The sequence below is a fragment of the Phycodurus eques genome, chromosome 4 (genome assembly GCF_024500275.1).
Source record: "Phycodurus eques isolate BA_2022a chromosome 4, UOR_Pequ_1.1, whole genome shotgun sequence".
NCBI classification, from domain to species: domain Eukaryota; kingdom Metazoa; phylum Chordata; class Actinopteri; order Syngnathiformes; family Syngnathidae; genus Phycodurus; species Phycodurus eques.
In genome coordinates, this window is record NC_084528.1 from 25248195 (window position 1) to 25266692 (window position 18498).

Below are 18498 nucleotides of genomic sequence, written 5' to 3' on the forward strand. Positions count from 1 at the left end.
CAGTGCACGCCAGGGCATATGTTCCAGACCCACCGACGATTGGTGACAATCCACGATATAGAGACCATTTAGAGAAAAAAAAAGAAAAAGTTTTTACTCCTCCCACATGCTTTAAACACATTTGAACTTATTAAAACAAACTTTTAAAAGTATTACTTAGGGAATCTTCTCGCTCTCTCGCTGTCAAGAAATGAAAGACTACCATAAAACATCACTTTGAAACGATTAGAAGACTAAGACTCTCTGGCTCGCACAATTCACCAAATAAGAGGCAAAACTTGTTTGCTCCAAACTGTTTATTTGTTCCAGTTACAGTTTACTGCAATACTGAGACACAAAACAAAAGAACATTGAGCATTGTTTATATAAACACTTATACGTTCAACCAAACCATAGAATTTCATCTAATGTAAGTCTATTAGCTTAATGCTAACATCTAATTAAAAATGCCATTAACAGGTAACAAATTTGCACAAATGTTACAGTAACTCCAACAACTTCTACTTGAACACACACGTAGCAGCAATTCGTTCACTGAGTGCCGTTTTCAAAGCAGAGTCATTACAGCGGTTTACAACCGATTTTCACAGACAAGCTGGACGAGAACCTCTTCCACACGTATTGTTGACAAATTTACTTGACGAATATATTCGTCGGTGGTCGTAAACAGTTGGATTCCAGCCGGCAAATATAAATGATCATGGCAGTGAATAAATGAATTACACTTCATGTCTTCCAGTAGAGCTCAGTGCTGCCCAGCGTCTTGTGGCAAAATGTGGTATGACACAGAAGACGTGCAACTCTAAATTGGGACTTGCCTCGATACGGATAATATCCATAAAAAAATCAGTTGCTTTAAAATCGGCAATACATCAAGAGTCGGCTGTGTATGATGAACCACAATATACCAAGGATTCACTGTATGTGATCAGATGGGGATGAATCACTATGTTGCTCATTACCCAAAGTCATTTCCTGACTCCCTTTTAACAGTTGATTAAAGCATGTGAGGGGCTACCAAAAAGTCAAACTAAATCTAGGGATGATCTATTCTACAGGGAGTAGATGTGTTGGAAAATAACAGTTTACTTTCAACACTTGGAATTCAAACCTACGTAATCCATTTGAGGACCTTTTGATTTGTTGGAAATAGGGCCACCATTTAGCTTGTCGAACTAGAGACTGCATATGTTCATCTTGCTTTTGATCTAGATTTGAAAGTTTTGGATGGAGTTCCAAGTGCCCACAACTCCTAAACCATTCTAAAACACCCACAGCGGTAATTATTCATCTATTTACGGCAAAGATTTACCCAAAAGTTCCGGAAACTTGGGTACCCGTGAAAGACCTTTGAGCAAGGAAACAGCGTTAACCAAATAAGTCAGTCAATCCAGTAACAAACTACAAGCCTGAAGCACTAACCTGAACTACAACGAGCCAACTAAATGTTTGTAAGACGTGAGACTGACGAATAGAAGTGCTAACACGCTAAGCACGAAAGCTAACTAGTGGTTTCAAACTTGTCTGCTTCCGTTACCCTCCATGACTGTGATCCAGGCCACGACCATGGCAGTGACTGTGAGTGAGGACACACAAGATAAGCGTACACTTATAACCAGTGAGGACAGACAGGAAGCATGTCATAAACAGCTCACAAAACCTTTGGGATACTGGGCTTTACTGGGGGGAAAAAAATCATGATGAAACTAGAATGCACTTTAACCTTTAGAGGTGATCTCATTTTGGCCTTGTCTATTTAACCCATCGACATTTCCAAGGATGTCCACTTGTATGGCTTTCTGTGACTCTTCCAGTCTCTCTGTTGCAAACTGCTGATGATATTCCGATGACATAAAATTGGTCAAATCAAAACGAACTTCCTTAGGTAATTTTCTTCCAATTTTAGGGTGATTATTAATGTCTTTTTGTCATGGCAAAAATATACAATGATTTGAAATATTTATAATAATAATAAATATCACAGATCAAATGTAATTTTAGGAGATTAAATTGCACCATCCAGAAATGTTCAAATCATTTCCCTCCAATTCCGTTTTTAATGGGATTATGCTTTTTCATGGCAATAGACTTTAAGATTTGTTTAACGATTATATGGCACAAGATGGTCAATATTGCTGAGTTGTAAGGTAATTTTAAGGGATTAAATTGGCGAGGTTTCAAACGGGATGTTCAGACTGGGACGTGACCTCTCATTTTAGAGTGTCACAGAGTGTCATCAGCAGTTTGAAACAGAGAGAAAGGAGGTGTCACAGAAAGGCAAAGAAGATGACGTGTTCATGGATCAAAGACCTGTTGTGAATTTTGCCATTCAGCTTCTTGTTAGAGAACAGCAAGTTGTGCAAAAAGCACTGAAACGTTCAACAATTGGACATTCAAAACTTTTGAAAATGTCAAATTAAGTCCACCAGCAAAGCTTATTTTAGGTTCATCCAAGTCCAATATCCCAAATTAAAAAGTACAAAGTGTGTATGAGTTGCTACCCCAAATCTCACCCTCGCCGGCGTTGTAAGCCAGAATGGATCGTGTTCTCATCTGCTTTCCCTCCACGGTCTTGCTGGAGCAGGTCTGCGAGCAGATGGACCACACCGTCCAGTCGCTCAGCACGCAGTCCCGCGAGCAAGGCACCTGGCAGGCCACGGGATCCGGAGGAGGCGCGGACGAGCACAGGCTCTCATCCACCGGTTCTCCTGAACACAAACACGACATGGTTCGTGGCAGGTTCCCGCAATGGTCGGAAGTAATGAAGTACAAAAACAAATAGTGGGGCCTTGAGATGTGAGTGCCTTGACTTACGAGTCTCTTAGATATAAGTCGTCGCTTGGCTGATTTATTTTGTCTTGAGATACAAGGAACAATTTTAAATAGAGAGCGGACAATATCAGTTGGTGGCGGTAATGTGCGTTAAGATGGTTTGCCAACTCCCACTGTTTTACAAATTTAAAAAATAGTCATTGCCCGCTAAAATACAAATAATATTTTGTATTTTGCTTCTTATATTGATGTATTATTTTTATCAGTATTTTTTTCATCTAATACATTAATTAGTCTTGTCTTCTATTTGCTGCATTTGTTTATTTTTTCCCCAATATATTTTCAAATATGTTTTTGTATTTCTCACCTGATATTTGTGACTATACGTATAGATGTTTTTAATGGACTGTATTTATATTTTCCTCATTTCTTTGTATTTTCTTTAAAAGCTTTGTTTTTTGTATTTTTCATTTAATATTTTGTCCAATATTTTGAATTTCTGTCAAATAAATTAGCATTTAATTAATTTGCCTATTTGTTAATTGTTTTCTAAAATATATATACACACACACACACACACACACACAAGGTGATTGAAAAGTAACTCCCTATTTTAAAATACTTATAATTTATTCATATGTTGTAATATTTTTCATATTTGTTTTCTCTATGTTCCATGATTAAAGGAGCAAATCTATTCTACCAAACCAACGACTTTGGAAGGACTTGAAGGGCGAATACGAGAACTTATGTCTTCCATCCCGCAAGAGTTCCTTGTGAAATCAGTTAATGCGGTTCCCAGGTGGCTTGAGAAAGTGATGGCTAATGCTGGTGCCCATATCGAATTTTAAATAAAACTCCATGCAATACACTTTATTCTCATGTTCATTTCTTGTAAGAACTATAGTTCAGAAATAAATTACAAGTACTTAAAAATAGGAAGTTACTTTTCAATCACCCTATATATATATATATATATATATATATATAATGTTGTAATAGCTCGTATTGTTTTTAATCATTTTTATTGATAGTATATTTTTTTAAATATATATATATATATATATATATATATATATATATATATTCTTTTTATTCTTACTTTTTATATAATTGTATTTTTTTCGCTTATTTGGGGAGTATTTTTCCTTTAATATTTTCTTCCTGATATTTGTTTATGTTATCTCTTTATTCTATTTCTTTTCAATGTTGGCCTATTTTTCATGTAAATATTTTTCGCTGTTCATGACCAGTTGAGAGGGGACCAGAAACCTTAAATGAATAAAAGTATCTCCACTAAGTAATATAAGCAGTAACGACTCCATGTAGTGGACCTCCCTGCAGTAATAATTCAAAAGACTTCACATGCGTGGCACATATTGTCATGAGAGGTTATTTGGACCCCATTTATGGATAACGTTTTTATATGGATGCACCCTCCATTACATGAGTGGCACCGTATATAGAATAAAATAAAAAAAGGTAAAGCCACGTGGGATTTATACTGCAGAGCATATGAATTATTAATAAAGCTGATAACCGTGATATAACCGTGCAGCCACCATGTGAGGATGCTGTGGAATTCTATTCATTGATTTTTTTTTATTTTTTATAATCAGTTCAAGCTCAAATTCTTTGCAAATGCTATACGGTATATACTGTAACTACATTGTTTTCGTAAAGACTTGAACAAAACTTCAATGAACATAAACGTCAAAGACAATATACTATGCAGTCTTCAGTGAACTTAATGTACTCATAAACTTTAAAGACAATTTAGGGTATTCATTGAACTTACAACTCCAATTCCAATGAAGCTGGGACGTTGTGTTAAACATAAAAACAGAATACAATGTTTTGCAAATCATGTTCAACCTATATATAACTGAATACACTGCAAAGACAAGATATTTAATGTTCAAACTGATAAACTTTATTGTTCTTAGCAAATAATCATTAACTTAGAATTTTATGGCTGCAACACATTCCAAAAAAGCTGGGACAGGTGGCAAAAAAGACTGAGAAAGTTGAGGAATGCTCATCAAACACTGTTTGAATTGGGAACAGGTGGGTGCCATGATTGGGTATAAAAGGACCTTCCCTAAATTGATGGGGCGAGGTTCACCTCTTTGTGAACAAGTGCGTGAGAAAATAGTCGAACAGTTTAAGGACCTCAACGTACAATTGCAAGGAATTTAGGGATTTTGTCATCTACAGTCCATAATATCATCAAAAGTTTCAGATAATCTGGAGAAATCACTGCATGTAAGCGGCAAGGCCGAAAACTAACATTGAATGCCCATGGCCTTTGATCCCTCAGGCGCCACTGCATCAAAAACCGGCATCAATGTGTAAAGGATATCACCACATGGGCTCAGGAACACTTCGGAACACAACCAATGTCAGTAAATACAGTTCGGCGCCACATCCGTAGGTGCAACTTGAAACGCCGCCGGCTTCTCTAGGCCCGAGCTCATCTATGCTGGTCTGATGCAAAGTGGAAAAGTGTTCTGTGGTCCGAGGAGTCCACATTTGAAAATTGTTTTGGGAAATTGTGGACGTCGTGTCCGCGGTCCGGGCCAAGGAGGAAAAGAACCATCCAGACTGTTATGGACGCAAAGTTCAATAGCCAGCATCTGTGATGGTATGGGGCTGTGTTAGTGCCAATGGTATGGGTAACTTACACATCTCTGAAGGCACCATTAATGCTGAAAGGTACATACAGGTTTTGGAGAAACATATGCTGCTACTGCCCCCGCGACCCGACCTCGGATAAGTGGTAGAAAAATGGATAGATTGATGGATATGCTGCCATCCAAGCAACGTCTTTTTCATGGACGCCCCTGCTTATTTCAGCAAGACAATGCCAAACCATATTCTGCACGTGTTACAACAGCGTGGCTTCGTAGTAAAAGAGTACTAGACTGGCCTGCCTGCAGTCCAGACCTGTCTCCCATTGAAAATGTGTGGCGCATTATGAAGCGTAAAATACGACAACGGAGACCCCGGATGGTTGAACAGCTGAAGCTGTACATCAAGCAAGACTGGGAAAGAATTCCACCTACAAAGCTTCCACAATTAGTGTCCTCAGTTCCCAAACGTTTATTGAATGTTGTTAAAAGAAAAGGTGATGTAACACAGTGGTAAACATGACCCTGTCCCAGCTTTTTGGGAACGTGTTGCAGCCATAAAATTCTAAATTAATGATTATTTGCTAAAAACAATAGATTTGATCAGTTTGAACATTAAGTATCTTGTCTTTGCCGTGTATTCAATTAAATATAGGTTGAACATGATTTGCAAATCATTGTATTCTGTTTTTATTTATGTTTAACACAACGTCCCAACTTCATTGGAATTGGGGTTGTAATATCAATAAACGAACATAAAAGACAATTAAGTCTTTCGTGAAATTCTCAAAAACACTTCCAACTTTTTCAACTTACTGCCAATAAACCTAAACATCAAGACAATTTCATATCTTCAGGACAATTATTGTACATGTTTTCATAACTGTCAGACAATGTCAAGTCTTGACTATGCCAAAACATCAAAGACAATTTTGGGTTTTTGGTGAAATTTGTATCAATAAGCCTAAATATTAACGACAGACAATCTACTCTGCCAAATACCTAAAAAAAAAAAAAAGTCCAGTGAATCTACCAAATTATTTGTCATAAATATATGTATGTATGTATAATTTTTAATATTCCACGAGGAAGCATTTTATAAATGTAACAAAGACAATGTCAAATTTGAATCCTTGGAAATCTCAAGCAGATGCGGCGCACTCAAGCTTCAAAATTCCGAACGAGACAACCATCTCTATTTTTAATGAACAACCTTCACTTGTTTCCCGTGTGACATTCTCCCTGTCCGAGGAGGAAAAAAAAAACAAAAAATCCAAAGGAGAATGAAATCCATTTTCATTAGACAGACGAGGGACCGGAGGAGGGAAGATCAATCATTGTGGTTTATTTCTATGCGGAAACCATGAAGAACCAATCAATTCACGTGCTAGGTGTGCATATCTATACGTGAACGACACGTGAAATACTTTAATGAGGTGAAATAAAACAAAATGCTCACTAAATGATATAAAATTAAAAAAGTAGCGTTAAAAGTCTCGAAGGCAGGAGATACGCTCAGAGGATGATTTGATTTAGTGAGGAAGTAAAGTTAATTGCTGGTTGACGGGAGGCGAGCCAGTTTTATGGCGGGTGGCGAGTCGAGGAAAATGTTGTGACACGCATAAAATTTTTCAAAAAAGAGAAGAGTTTTTCAAGGAAAGAAGTGCAGTGCTTATTTTTTATTGCCCGTTCAGGGTCGTGGAAGAAAGCTGGAGTCTAATCCCAGAGTGATCACCTGTCACTCACGGGACTGAAACATTCACTCACACGGACAACCATTTTGAACCGTCAGTGTGAGTATTATTGTAAACATCAAGGTCAATTTAGAGCCTTTGATTAGCCTAACCTAAGGTACACAGTTTTACAAACATTAAGGACAATTGAGATACTTGGAACTAAGGTAAACATTTTTGTAAACATCAAGGACAATACAAAGAGACTTGAACCTATGGTACACATATTTGGAAACATTAATGACATTTTAGAATTCAATTAACCAGAGCTACACATTTTCATAAACATCAAAGACAACTGACAAAACAACTAACCATTTTTGATGAAAATAAGATGCAATTTGGGAAGCATCAAAGACAATTTAGAGACGTCAATAAACATAACATACCGATTTTGTAAACATCAGACAATTTAGATTCTTGATAAATATAACAAAATGTATCCAATTTCTCAAACATTTCGGCGCATCAATGAAACTTTGTAAAAATCAAAGACAACACGGAGGGCTCTATTTTCATAGACCTGCATCTGCAGTGTTTCAATTTTGGTGAATTTGATTGGGGCACAGGCAGACAGATACTGAGGGTACCAGCTCACATTGTCTGTTGCTACACGGCCAAGAGCAATGCTCCACTCACCTATGGATTGCTGCAATTACGCATTGTCCTTTTGCACACAAGGGCCGTCACTATTGAATCTTTTTAGAATCGAATATCCTATAGATATTTCGACCGAGTACTTGTAAGTTTTTTTTAAATTACTAAGATGCATTTTCGTCCTCATTTATGAGGGCTGGACTTCTATCCTTAAACTGCATATGTTGGTACTGAGTGTATGGTATAAATTCAACAACATAATCAGTCTTTGCTAGATGGTTTGGATTTGCTTGTAGCATTAGCGTGCTAGCGATTACCATTTAAGGTAAAAAAAGAAAAGAAACGCTAACTACCATTCAGCTCACTCATACATGTTAAATGTACATTACACATCTAGTAGTGTCTTAAAAATGACGTATAGATGCTCCTCTGTCATTTTTGAAATTGTTTCTCACTTGTCCAACAGTGCATCCATCTGCAGCAAATGTCTGTGCAGTAAACATGGACAGTGGCCATTTTGTTCCAGGTGGCGCAAATTGGTTCCGGGCGGCACAAATATGCTTTATTGAATATTTTTTATTGCCTCAAGGCAGAACTTTTTGCGTCGCACAATTCTTGTGTTTGACTTTTTGCTGTTTTTCTTTTTTTCCACAGCCCTATCCCACACAGAGAGGTCTCAGTTAAGACTGTCATTGTGCCACATTTAAAGGGAATGAGTGGAGCCGCTTTGGTTGGTGGCGAACGAAGTCGGCTATAATGAAATTACCAACTCTAACCTGACTCTGGTGCCAGGGGTGTAGCAAAAAAATGTGGGGACATCAATGTTGAATTCAAGCTTTCGTTGAACCTAAATATCAAAGACAATGTAGCGTAGTGTAATCTGGTGATCTTACCGTTGCTGTTAACGCACTGGACCCGAACGAGCTGCGTTCCGGGACCGCACGGCGTTTGATCTGCGGTCGCGCATCGGTCAAGGCCGACTTGCCGCCAGCCGTAGCAACTGGGCTGGTCGCAAGGCAGCGCCTCTACCAGGTGCGGGCAGTTGGCGGGACCCCCCGTTGGCTCGTTGGTGATTTTTCGTCTCCTCAGTTTGAAACCTGCAACACAGACACCGCGTCTTTAGGAGAATACAGTTAGAGGTAAGATATGCGTTTTTGTAAACATCAAGGATAAATCTGAGCCTGCGATGAAATTAATCGACATGATTTTCTAAATATCAAAGACAAAAAAACAGGTCCATTTAGACTGAGTGAACCTAATTTATGCATTTTTATAAACATCTTGAGACAACTTTCAACTTAATACACGTGTTTTTGTAAACATCGTCAATCTTGAGCCTTTGGTCAACTTAATGTACGTGTTTTCTTAAATATCAAAGAAAACTTTCCATAATCCTCACATTTGCATTTTTAGGAACATTGTAGTCTTAAGGGCACTTATATTTCTATCAACACCAAAGACAACCTAAAGTATCATTTTGTAAACATCAAAGACAATTTAGACATTGATGTACTTAATATATGCAATTCCATCAACATCAAATACACTTTGCAGTGAACTTAATTTGTGTTTTTGTAAAACTCAGACATCTTTCATTGAACCTCACGGGTTTTCGTAAACATCAAAGACAACTTTCAGTGAGCTTCATGTACGTGCTTTTGTAAAGATCAAAGACATCTTTCAGTGAACCTAATGTATTTTCATATATATCAACGTCAATTTTCTGCCTTTGATAAACCTGACCTACGTGTTTTCATTAACATTGAGGTCAACTGGAGTCCAGTAAACCTAAAGTACATGTTTTTATAAATATATCTTCAGTGACGCTAAACGTCAAAGACAATGTCATTTAATCTAGTACACATTTTCCTAAACCTTAAAGACAATGGCGAGTTTTCAATTACCCATACACTTTCGTAACCATTAAAGGAAACTCTCAGTGAACTATGTGTTGTATATAAATATATAAATCTGTGTTTTTGGTATCATTTAGGTCAACTTTGAGTCTTGAGTGAACTTCATGCACATGTTTTGATAAACATGGACATTTGGACAAGTCCCAGCAATGGGTATACTTTTCATGTATTTTTTAATGACATTACCATCATCAGCTACGCAGTGCACTCTGAATCCATATGTTCATTTTACATCACGACTAGGATTGAAATTACATGACACTGCACTGTACATTTGCATTTTTGTGTGATTCTTAGACATTTTCTCAGACCATTTTAGCCATATATGGCTACAAATCATCCGTGTTATAGAGATTGCATGTTCATTTTCAATATATTTTATGACAGTGCAATAAGTCAAGTGCGGGAAGCCTTTTAGTACATTGTAAAAAATGAACAATAAATCTTTTACAAGCGGTGATTCTCTGAACTACTACTGTATATCTTCTTGAATGAAGAGGGATTGTATAGAGCAGACATGTTATGCAGCATACAAGGTATTCAGTTTATTAATGAGCCATATGCTGCTTCACCAAGCGTAGCCCCGTCTCCGGTGAATTTGCGTTACCTTTCTTGGCCGACTGGTCGTTGCAGCTCTCGAACGTGCACGGCCCCCAGGCGCCCCAAGGTGACACCTGGCACTCGACCGGACAGGCCACCTGGCACAGCTGCGACCGGTTGGGAACGGGACCCCCGCACAGACGGTTCTCCACTGGACGCGTCGCTATTGGGTATAAAAAAGACGGAGTCAAAGAAGTCAAAAGGGTTTTGTTTGAAGTGGATAAAAAATTGTTTTTTTTGTGCTCATTTAAAGTTACAGGTGAGATGGACAGTTGCTCTACAGATAGAAAGGACGCGAAAAGGCAAGCAAGGACAGAAGAACAAAATGATGGTGAAAAGAAGGAAAAGTCAGAAGAATGTAAAGAAGGAAATTAGAAATGAATGCATAGGAAGAAGTGCAGGAGGAAGAGGAAGAAGAGGAGGAGGAAGAAGGGGGAGTGTAGAAGGAAGAGAGGGAAGAGAAGGAAGCGGAGGGGAAAGAGTATGAGTAGTAGTAGAAGGATAAGAAGAGGAGGAAGAGGAGGGAAAAAGAAAACGTAGGAGGCTGAGTGTAGGAGGATGAGAAAAAGAGTTGGAAGACGTGTAAAATGAGGAAGAGAGGAAGAGGAGGAGGAAGGAGGAGCGTGTAGACGGGAGAAAAGAAGATGAGGAGGAGAGAGTATGAAGAAGATAAGGGGAGGAGGAAAAAGGGAGAGGAGAAGGAAGAGTGTAGGAGGAGGAGAGGAAGAAGAGAAAAAGAGCAAGAGTCAGAGGATGATGAGGATAAGAGAAGGAAGATGAAAAGGAAGAGAAGAAGGAAGAAAGAAGAAATTAGGGAAAGGGGGAGTAGCAGGATGATTAGGAAGAATAGAAAAATGATCACAAATAAATGTTTAAATGTACTTTTAAAAAAGTGCAAAACTTCTTTTAACCATTTCTAAAATGACAGTTAATAATATTAAAATATGAGATTATTTCCATCTCCATGATTTGTTATGTTAAAAAAAATAATAATAATAATAATCAGCCTGGTATTGCAAAACGCCTTGTGTTGGACTTTAAGAGCTTCTGCTGTTCTTGGAAAGTGAACTTTTTCTTTAGCTGATCTCCATTTCACATAGCGTCTTAATATTCCCACAATTTGGCCCAAAATAAATATATAAAAAAAACATGACTCGTGCTGCTGCAGAAGCTTAAACCCGGAAAAAGCGCAAAGGAGAAGAGCTGAATCATAAATCCTCACCGCAGAAGTCAAGTGGGGGCTTTTGAAATGCAAAGAGGCCAATTGCACTGATAAATAATTCCTCTGGTAAACACGCACACACGCGTGCACACGCATGTTAAACGGCGGCTTGTGGAGCCCCCCGTTAATCCACGCCTCGTTAGGAAAAAAAGCACCTAACGAGTGCCCGCTTTCTTTCTTCTTGTTGACTGACAGCTCTGAATGCTCATTTGCATACGTGCTTTGCTCGCGGTGGGCGGTGCATTTGGTACGCGGGCCTTCGCTGAGCACTTACCCGACTTAATCCACCTCTTAATACCACCACTATCACGTCAACGCAATTATGCAAACCGTCAATATGGATACAAAAACACAATATAACAGCACACAACTGTGAAGTGTACATAATCTGGAGCAATACTTGTCTAATAACATGGCAACAAAATCTAACATTTCAATAAAATACAGTGGTGCCTTGAGATACAAGTGACATGATTTACAATTTTTTCGCGGACGATTTTTTTGTTAACTGGAAGAGAAAAAGGAAGTGGAGGACAGGGGGAAAAGTGGAGAGAACAAGGACAGAGGACAATGGGAAGAGAAAGAGGAAGATGAGGAATATGTGCTGGAGAGAAAAAGAAGAGTAGGGAAAGGAGAGGAAGAAGAGGACGAGGAAGCAGAGGAAAGTAGGAGAAAGGCGTAAAATTGAAAGATTGAGGATGAGGAAGAAGTGGAGGACAGGAAAATTAGGAAGGAGAGGTAGAGGAAGAGGGCAGGGAGAGGAGAAAGACAAGGAAGAGGAAAATGAGGATCGGGTGGAAAAGGGGGACATAGGAGAAAGGAGGAGAATAGAGGAGGAGAGGATGAGGCAGAGGGGGATAAGGAAAAGGAAGGAGGAAGTGGGGCAAGTAGAAGGAAAATGATGAAGATGAGGAGAGGAAGGCAACTACACAGACAGAAGCAAAGGAGAGGGAAATGAGGAAGAGGAGGAGAGAAGAGGGAGAGGCGGATGAGGAAAAAGGAAAAAGGAAGAAGTGGGAAAAGTAGGAGGAAGGAGGAAGGATGAGGAGAGGAGGGTGAAGAGAGAAAAAAGTGGAGGAAAGGAAAAGGAGGAAGACGGGAGGAGGTTGAAGAGTAGGTGAGGAAGAGAGGGAAGTGGAGTTAAGGGGAATAAGTACGAGGAAGGAGGAAGTGAGGGGAAGGGGAAGAAGAGGAGAAAAGGACGAGGAAGAGGAAAAGGAGCTGTAGGAGGAAGGCGGAAAAGTAGGAGGACAGAGAAAAAGGAGGAAGAGAAAGATGAAGTGGAGGAGAGGAAGAGTAGGAAGAGGACAAGGAGTAGAGGAGTATGAAGAGGAGTATTTAAGGCAGACTGCCTACCTGTAATGTGGAAGGAGACCGAGAGGAGCGGGGGCACACTAGGCTTCGGCTGTCTTTGGGTCTGACCCGCTGCGATAACAGGGAGGACACATAGCGCTAATTAACTACTAGCTAGGCTAACGACACAAGCCACTAGCTATTAGCCATTAGCCACACAAAGGCAGGAGAGGGCACAAGCGCGGTGGGACATTACGGACAAGTCAATCAAGGATTTTACTGGAATTCCACTTTACGCACAAGTCAGGTACGCCACCATTTCGCCAAGATCTGATCTGAGGTCAATCACAGTGTGTGTTTTGCATATGCTGATGTACTTTGGCATGAGGCAGGATTTTGAGATGGAAGACCTCACTGAGGGATTATAAACCCTCCTGCCCGCTCAAGAACAACCCCCAGTCGAGGGAGAGCTCCTGTTCCTCAGAGATAACCACTCTACTCATCAAGGTGTGTGTGTGTGTGTGTGTGTGTGTGTATGTGTGTCTACGTGTTTAAATGCCACACAAGCACCACACAATAACATGTTTCCAACTGGCATACTAAACTGTAACTGTAATCGTATCGTTTTCGTATCGTATCGATAAACAAGCGTCACATCTCAACGTTGCCTTTTCTGTCACTATACAGTATTAACAAACAAGTGATTCTATGATGTATCACACTGTTTCCGGTTACAATTTCTGTAGAGGCTACAGTATCTAGAAAAGATGTTGTGATGTACGAAAATGTAAAATGTTTTGCTATGATTCAGTATCTGGACATGAGTGTCAAATATCCGAGTGTTGGATAGCAAATGTTACATGTGCCACATACGTTTCTGTTGACTATTGCTGGTGGCATGTACCGTATGTGTTTCAGTTATCACTATATGAGTGTCAAATATTGATTCGCCATGTATTATATGTTTTTTGTTACAATGCAATATTGATACGAGAGTTTCAAGTCTCGATTTCATTATGCACTCTTTCCTGTTACGATACAGCATGGATACAAAAGCATCAAACATCAATTTTGTGACGTATGATTGTTTTTTTTTTGTCAATTCTGTAATGTATCGTATCCTTTTTTATTAACATACAGTATTGAAACGCAAGCATCACATATCAATTTTGTGATTAATCACTGCCGTTGATGGCTTTAGAAGTCAAATATCCATGTTAACTGGGAAGGCTGGCAGTGAATAAGTTAATCCTATTGTTATATATGACAATATAGTATTAACACTTGGACGTCAAGTTTGTGGGTCAAATATCGATTCAGTGAAGTATCGCATAATTTTCTGTAACAATGCACAATACAGTATAGATACGCCAGCATCCAATATCGCTTTAGTTATGTATCATATCAGTTTTAGTTACGATACAGTATCACTATTCGAGTGTCAAATATCGATTTTGTGAAGCATACCATTATCTATTACAATACAGTATCGATGCGTGAGTGTTAAATATTGATTTTGAGTTTCTCATATTTTTTCTGTTACGATGAAGTATTGATACACAAGTGTCAAATAACGATTCAGTGCGGTGTCATATCATTTTCTGTAAAAATTCTGTACCAATGTTCAAGTGTTGAATATCGTTGTAATCATGTATCCTTCTATGTTAAGATAAAGAACCAATGTACAAATGTTGAATATTGATTTTGTGAATACTCATTTTCTGTTACAATACATTATAACTATGTGAGCATCAAATATCAATTTTGTGATGCTGCGTATTCTTTTCTAAATCTCCACACTTGAATTCGTATGTATCTGTGCGTCTGTAGGTATTGCTGTTTGGATTAACAGCAGAGTTCCAAAACAAGATGAGCAGATTTAATGTGGTTACCTTTGTCTTTCTCCTGGAAGTCGCTGAGGTACTTGAGGAGCTCGGCGTTTGCTTGGACGCAGTAGACCTCTCTAGTCTGTAGACCCCCACCACAGAGTCCAGTCAGGTTGGTGCGACGGCGGTCCTGCTGACCCAGCAGCAAGTCCACCCGGCAGTCAGACCATTCGGTGGTCCTCCAGGCGTAGCTAGGAGGAGGCAGGAACAAGCAAGTCACGCCCTATTTCACAAACATCTGATCTGACGTCAGATTTCTTTAAATTAGATTCAGATTAGTCATGCAAATAAAGTCTATCACTCTGTGAGGTCAGTCAGTGTTACTTGTCTAAATTCACCTCAAGAGTGAGTCTCATGTACAACAAGTTAGGCACTGTTTCATTTAGATCTGATCTGAGGTCATTTAGAGCTGCGAGTGAAAATCCAGGATGGAGCTGGTCCGTCCACTTACACGGCGCAGGGCATCACGGCGTCCCCCTGCAGCTCGCAGGGCTCCCGCTCTTCCAGTATCGGGCACTCGGCCCCTTCACCCGTAGGGCACTGCAGCACTCGTCTGCGGCGCTCTCGTCGGCCCCCGGGCGAGTCGGAGTCCGAGCAAGCTTTGGAGCAGGACGACCAGTCGCTCCAATCGCTCAGTTGACAGTCTCTGGGCAACACGCACGACTGGATGGTCAGTGGTGTCTCCCTTGGCGTGCACAAGCTGTGGGCACACCGATGAATCACAAATTTGCTTTTTCTTTGGCTTTTTGCCACTTTTCTTTTTTTTTTTGAAGGACAAAGCTATTTTCAGTGCGCTACAATCAGAGCTCGTGCTTAGATGAAAGACCTAAATACAGATAAAAATGGAAGAAAAACTTCACTTTTAGACAACAACAAAAAATGCTAAACTCAACTATCACAAAGGCACGGTGGCCCGACTGGTTAGCACATCTCCCTCACAGTTCTGAGGACCGGGGTTCAAATCATGTTCATGTTCTCCCCGTGCCTGTGTGGGTTTTTCCTCATTTACTCCGGTTTCCTACCACATCCCAAAAACATGCATGGTAGGTTGACTGAAGTCTCTAGATTGCCCGTAGGTGTGAATGTGCATGTGTTTATCTGTGCCCTGCGATTGGCTGGCGACCGGTTCAGGGTGTACCCCACCTCTCGCCCGAAGATAGCTGGGATAGGCGCCAGCACGCCCGCAATCCTAGTGAGGATAAGCGGTACAGAAAATGGATGGATGTATAAACTATCACAGGAAAATTGGCAATATAAAAGTAACTGTGAAAGTGCATCAATTGATGTACGCTGGCGTATTCTCTTCTACCGTGACATCATAGCATACCATCGTCACCTAACAACGTATCTTAATATCGTAACATAACAGCATACAGCAGCATCGTAGCATAACACGGTACCGAATATTGTGCCGAGGCATCATAATGTAATTTCGTAACATAACCTCATAGTGTGATATTATAGCATGACACCCTATCTTAACATCGTATCTTAACATCGTACCACAGCACTCTAGCTTGACATCGTAGTTCGACCTCCAAGCACTACATGGTAGTTCCACATCATACCACAACATCGTAGCATGACATCATAGTGTGACATCGTGGTACAGCATCATAGCACGGTATCGTAGTCTAAAATCGTAGCCTAACATCGTAGCCTAAAATCACACCCTAAATTGTAGCCCAATACCATCGAGCAAAATCGAAGCGCGATGAAAAAGCACGGCATCGAAGCTCAACATTGTAATGCAACATTGTAGCGAAACATCATAGCCTAACATCCTAGTTTAATAACATAACGTAGCATAACGTGTGTTATAGTGTGACGAGTATCAATTAATCACTGCTCTAAGGCTGCTTAATTCCCTCCTCTTAGCTTAGCAAAACATGAATGCTCATATTTCATCTTCAAAAATTAATGAAGCACGCAGGAAATGCCTCAGCTCACTGTGTTAAATGGGAGCTAACAAAAGGCTTTGTGCTTCACCCATTTATATTTGAACACAACGGCGAGAGCTCGGTCCGACTGTTCAATGAAAACATTGTCATCTGCCATTGTGTGCTACATACACGCATGCATGCACACCTACACACAAATCCTCACACACATACTCACACATTGACACACACACAGACAATGTAGCATTGTAGGGTGACATAGTAGCATTATATCATGACATAACATCGTAGCGTAGCATAAAGCATAGCACTGTAGCAGAGCATCATAGCATATCATCATTTTCTTTAAATAGCACAGCATTGTAGTTTAGCGTGAAATAACTGTGACAAAGAATGCAGCGTTGTATTGTAATTTCAATAAGGATTTTGAAAAAATCATAGCATGAGAGTGAGCTAAAACCAGAGCTCAGGAAAAGGCTAAATTTGGAGATAAATTCGTTTTTGAAAAATACAAAAAAATCCATGCTTTTAGACAATAATAAGAGAAAAGTTAACACAAGCAAGTTTGCAAGTACAAAAGTAAATGGGGAAAGTGTATCAATTGATATATGGCAGCATATTCTGTTATAACGTGAATTTGTAAACTAGAAATGTAGCATAACATTATAGAGTAACATTCAAGCATAATATTATAGCGTACTATTTTAGCATTGTAGCATAACATTATAGTATATTATAGTAGAGTAACATAGCAGCATAACATTGTAGCATGACATCGAAATGTGACATCATAGTGTTACTCTGTAGCATCTGAGATTGTAGTGACATCATAGCATCTCATTGTAGTGTAATATTTTAGCGTAGCATTGTAGAATAACATCATAGAATAACATAATAGCATAAAATCGTAGCATAACTTCATAGCATAAGACCTTAACATAACATCATACCATTAACATTGTAGCATAATGTAAATTGCCACACACACACGTCACGCATGTGCACACACACACACACACACACACACACACATGCACACACAGGTGTTTTTAAAATAACGTGTATTTTGTGCCTGAGGTGAGGCTTCTAAATGAGAGCTTTCCAAATGAAGCAGCGGTGGAATTAGCACTAATAGCTCGTCAGCTGTGCAGCCTCCAGGTGGAGTGAACTCTGAGCTGAGAAATCGTTGGCTTTAGTTTAGAACAATTCTAATGACTCTTTGTGTACCCTGGAGGACGAAAGGAGGAGGGGTGTGGGGGCTTTTTGAAAATGCAGTTTAGACCCTCAAAAGATGTTGATGTGAGTTGCACAGGCGGAGTCACAATCGATGCTAATGAGGCTCGCTAGTCACCATGTGGCGGACACTAGCACGCTACTGGTAGCGTCATGGAGTGCTGGGAGATATGGCCTTCAAATAAAAGCATACGACAAGAATAAGTTCGGTGCAAGATAATCACTTACGATGAATTGTATACAGTAGCTGAACATTATCAAAGACATCAAGAGCCTAACGTCACTAACGTCTTTTATTTGTCACTCCCAGTTGAAATCTACTGTAAAACTGACATACATACCAAAAGTGAATTAAACATCATATTTAAACACCAAAATGTTCAACCAAACAATATACAACCAAACATAACGTGTGATACGAAACGCCATAGACTGGCTAACAGAAAATAGCATTAATGTGCCTGGCATGTTGCAGCACAATGTGGTACTACACTGAAGGTACGCAACTCTAAATTAGGACTTTCTGGCATACTGCCGTCAGTGTGGCTGCTAGTGTGAAGTTTTCTGCGGTGTTTGCCAAAGTTGTGGTAAAAACAAGTGTGCATATTTCAGCGTGAGGAATCAATAAGGCCAGCCGAGGATGGATGAATATTCATGGACGTGGGGGGGGGGGGGGGGGGGGGGGGGGGCATGCAAGCGCTTGTTTTTTGAAACT

The 18498-nt window shown here is 39.7% G+C and overlaps 1 protein-coding gene across 10 annotated transcripts in view; it reads right to left on the reverse strand.

Moving 5' to 3' along the window:
* thsd7ab (thrombospondin, type I, domain containing 7Ab) overlaps positions 1–18498 on the reverse strand; it is a 114438-nt gene that overhangs the window by 46013 nt on the left and 49927 nt on the right. For 4 of the 10 annotated variants that reach the window (XR_009768441.1, XR_009768440.1, XM_061674800.1 and 1 more), the window contains exons 3-10: positions 15101–15349; positions 14656–14840; positions 12827–12895; positions 10256–10411; positions 8626–8829; positions 2514–2708; positions 1538–1576; positions 1313–1348 (exon numbers count right to left, since the gene is read on the reverse strand). Coding sequence is in view for 4 of the 10 variants with exons in the window: in XM_061674800.1 (XP_061530784.1) it covers positions 1313–1348; positions 1538–1576; positions 2514–2708; positions 8626–8829; positions 10256–10411; positions 12827–12895; positions 14656–14840; positions 15101–15349 (1133 nt within the window). In the remaining 6 variants the exon portion in view is untranslated. The remainder of the gene's footprint in view (positions 1–1312; positions 1349–1537; positions 1577–2513; positions 2709–8625; positions 8830–10255; positions 10412–12826; positions 12896–14655; positions 14841–15100; positions 15350–18498) is intronic. The other 6 variants (XR_009768445.1, XR_009768443.1, XM_061674802.1 and 3 more) reach the window with 3 other exon arrangements.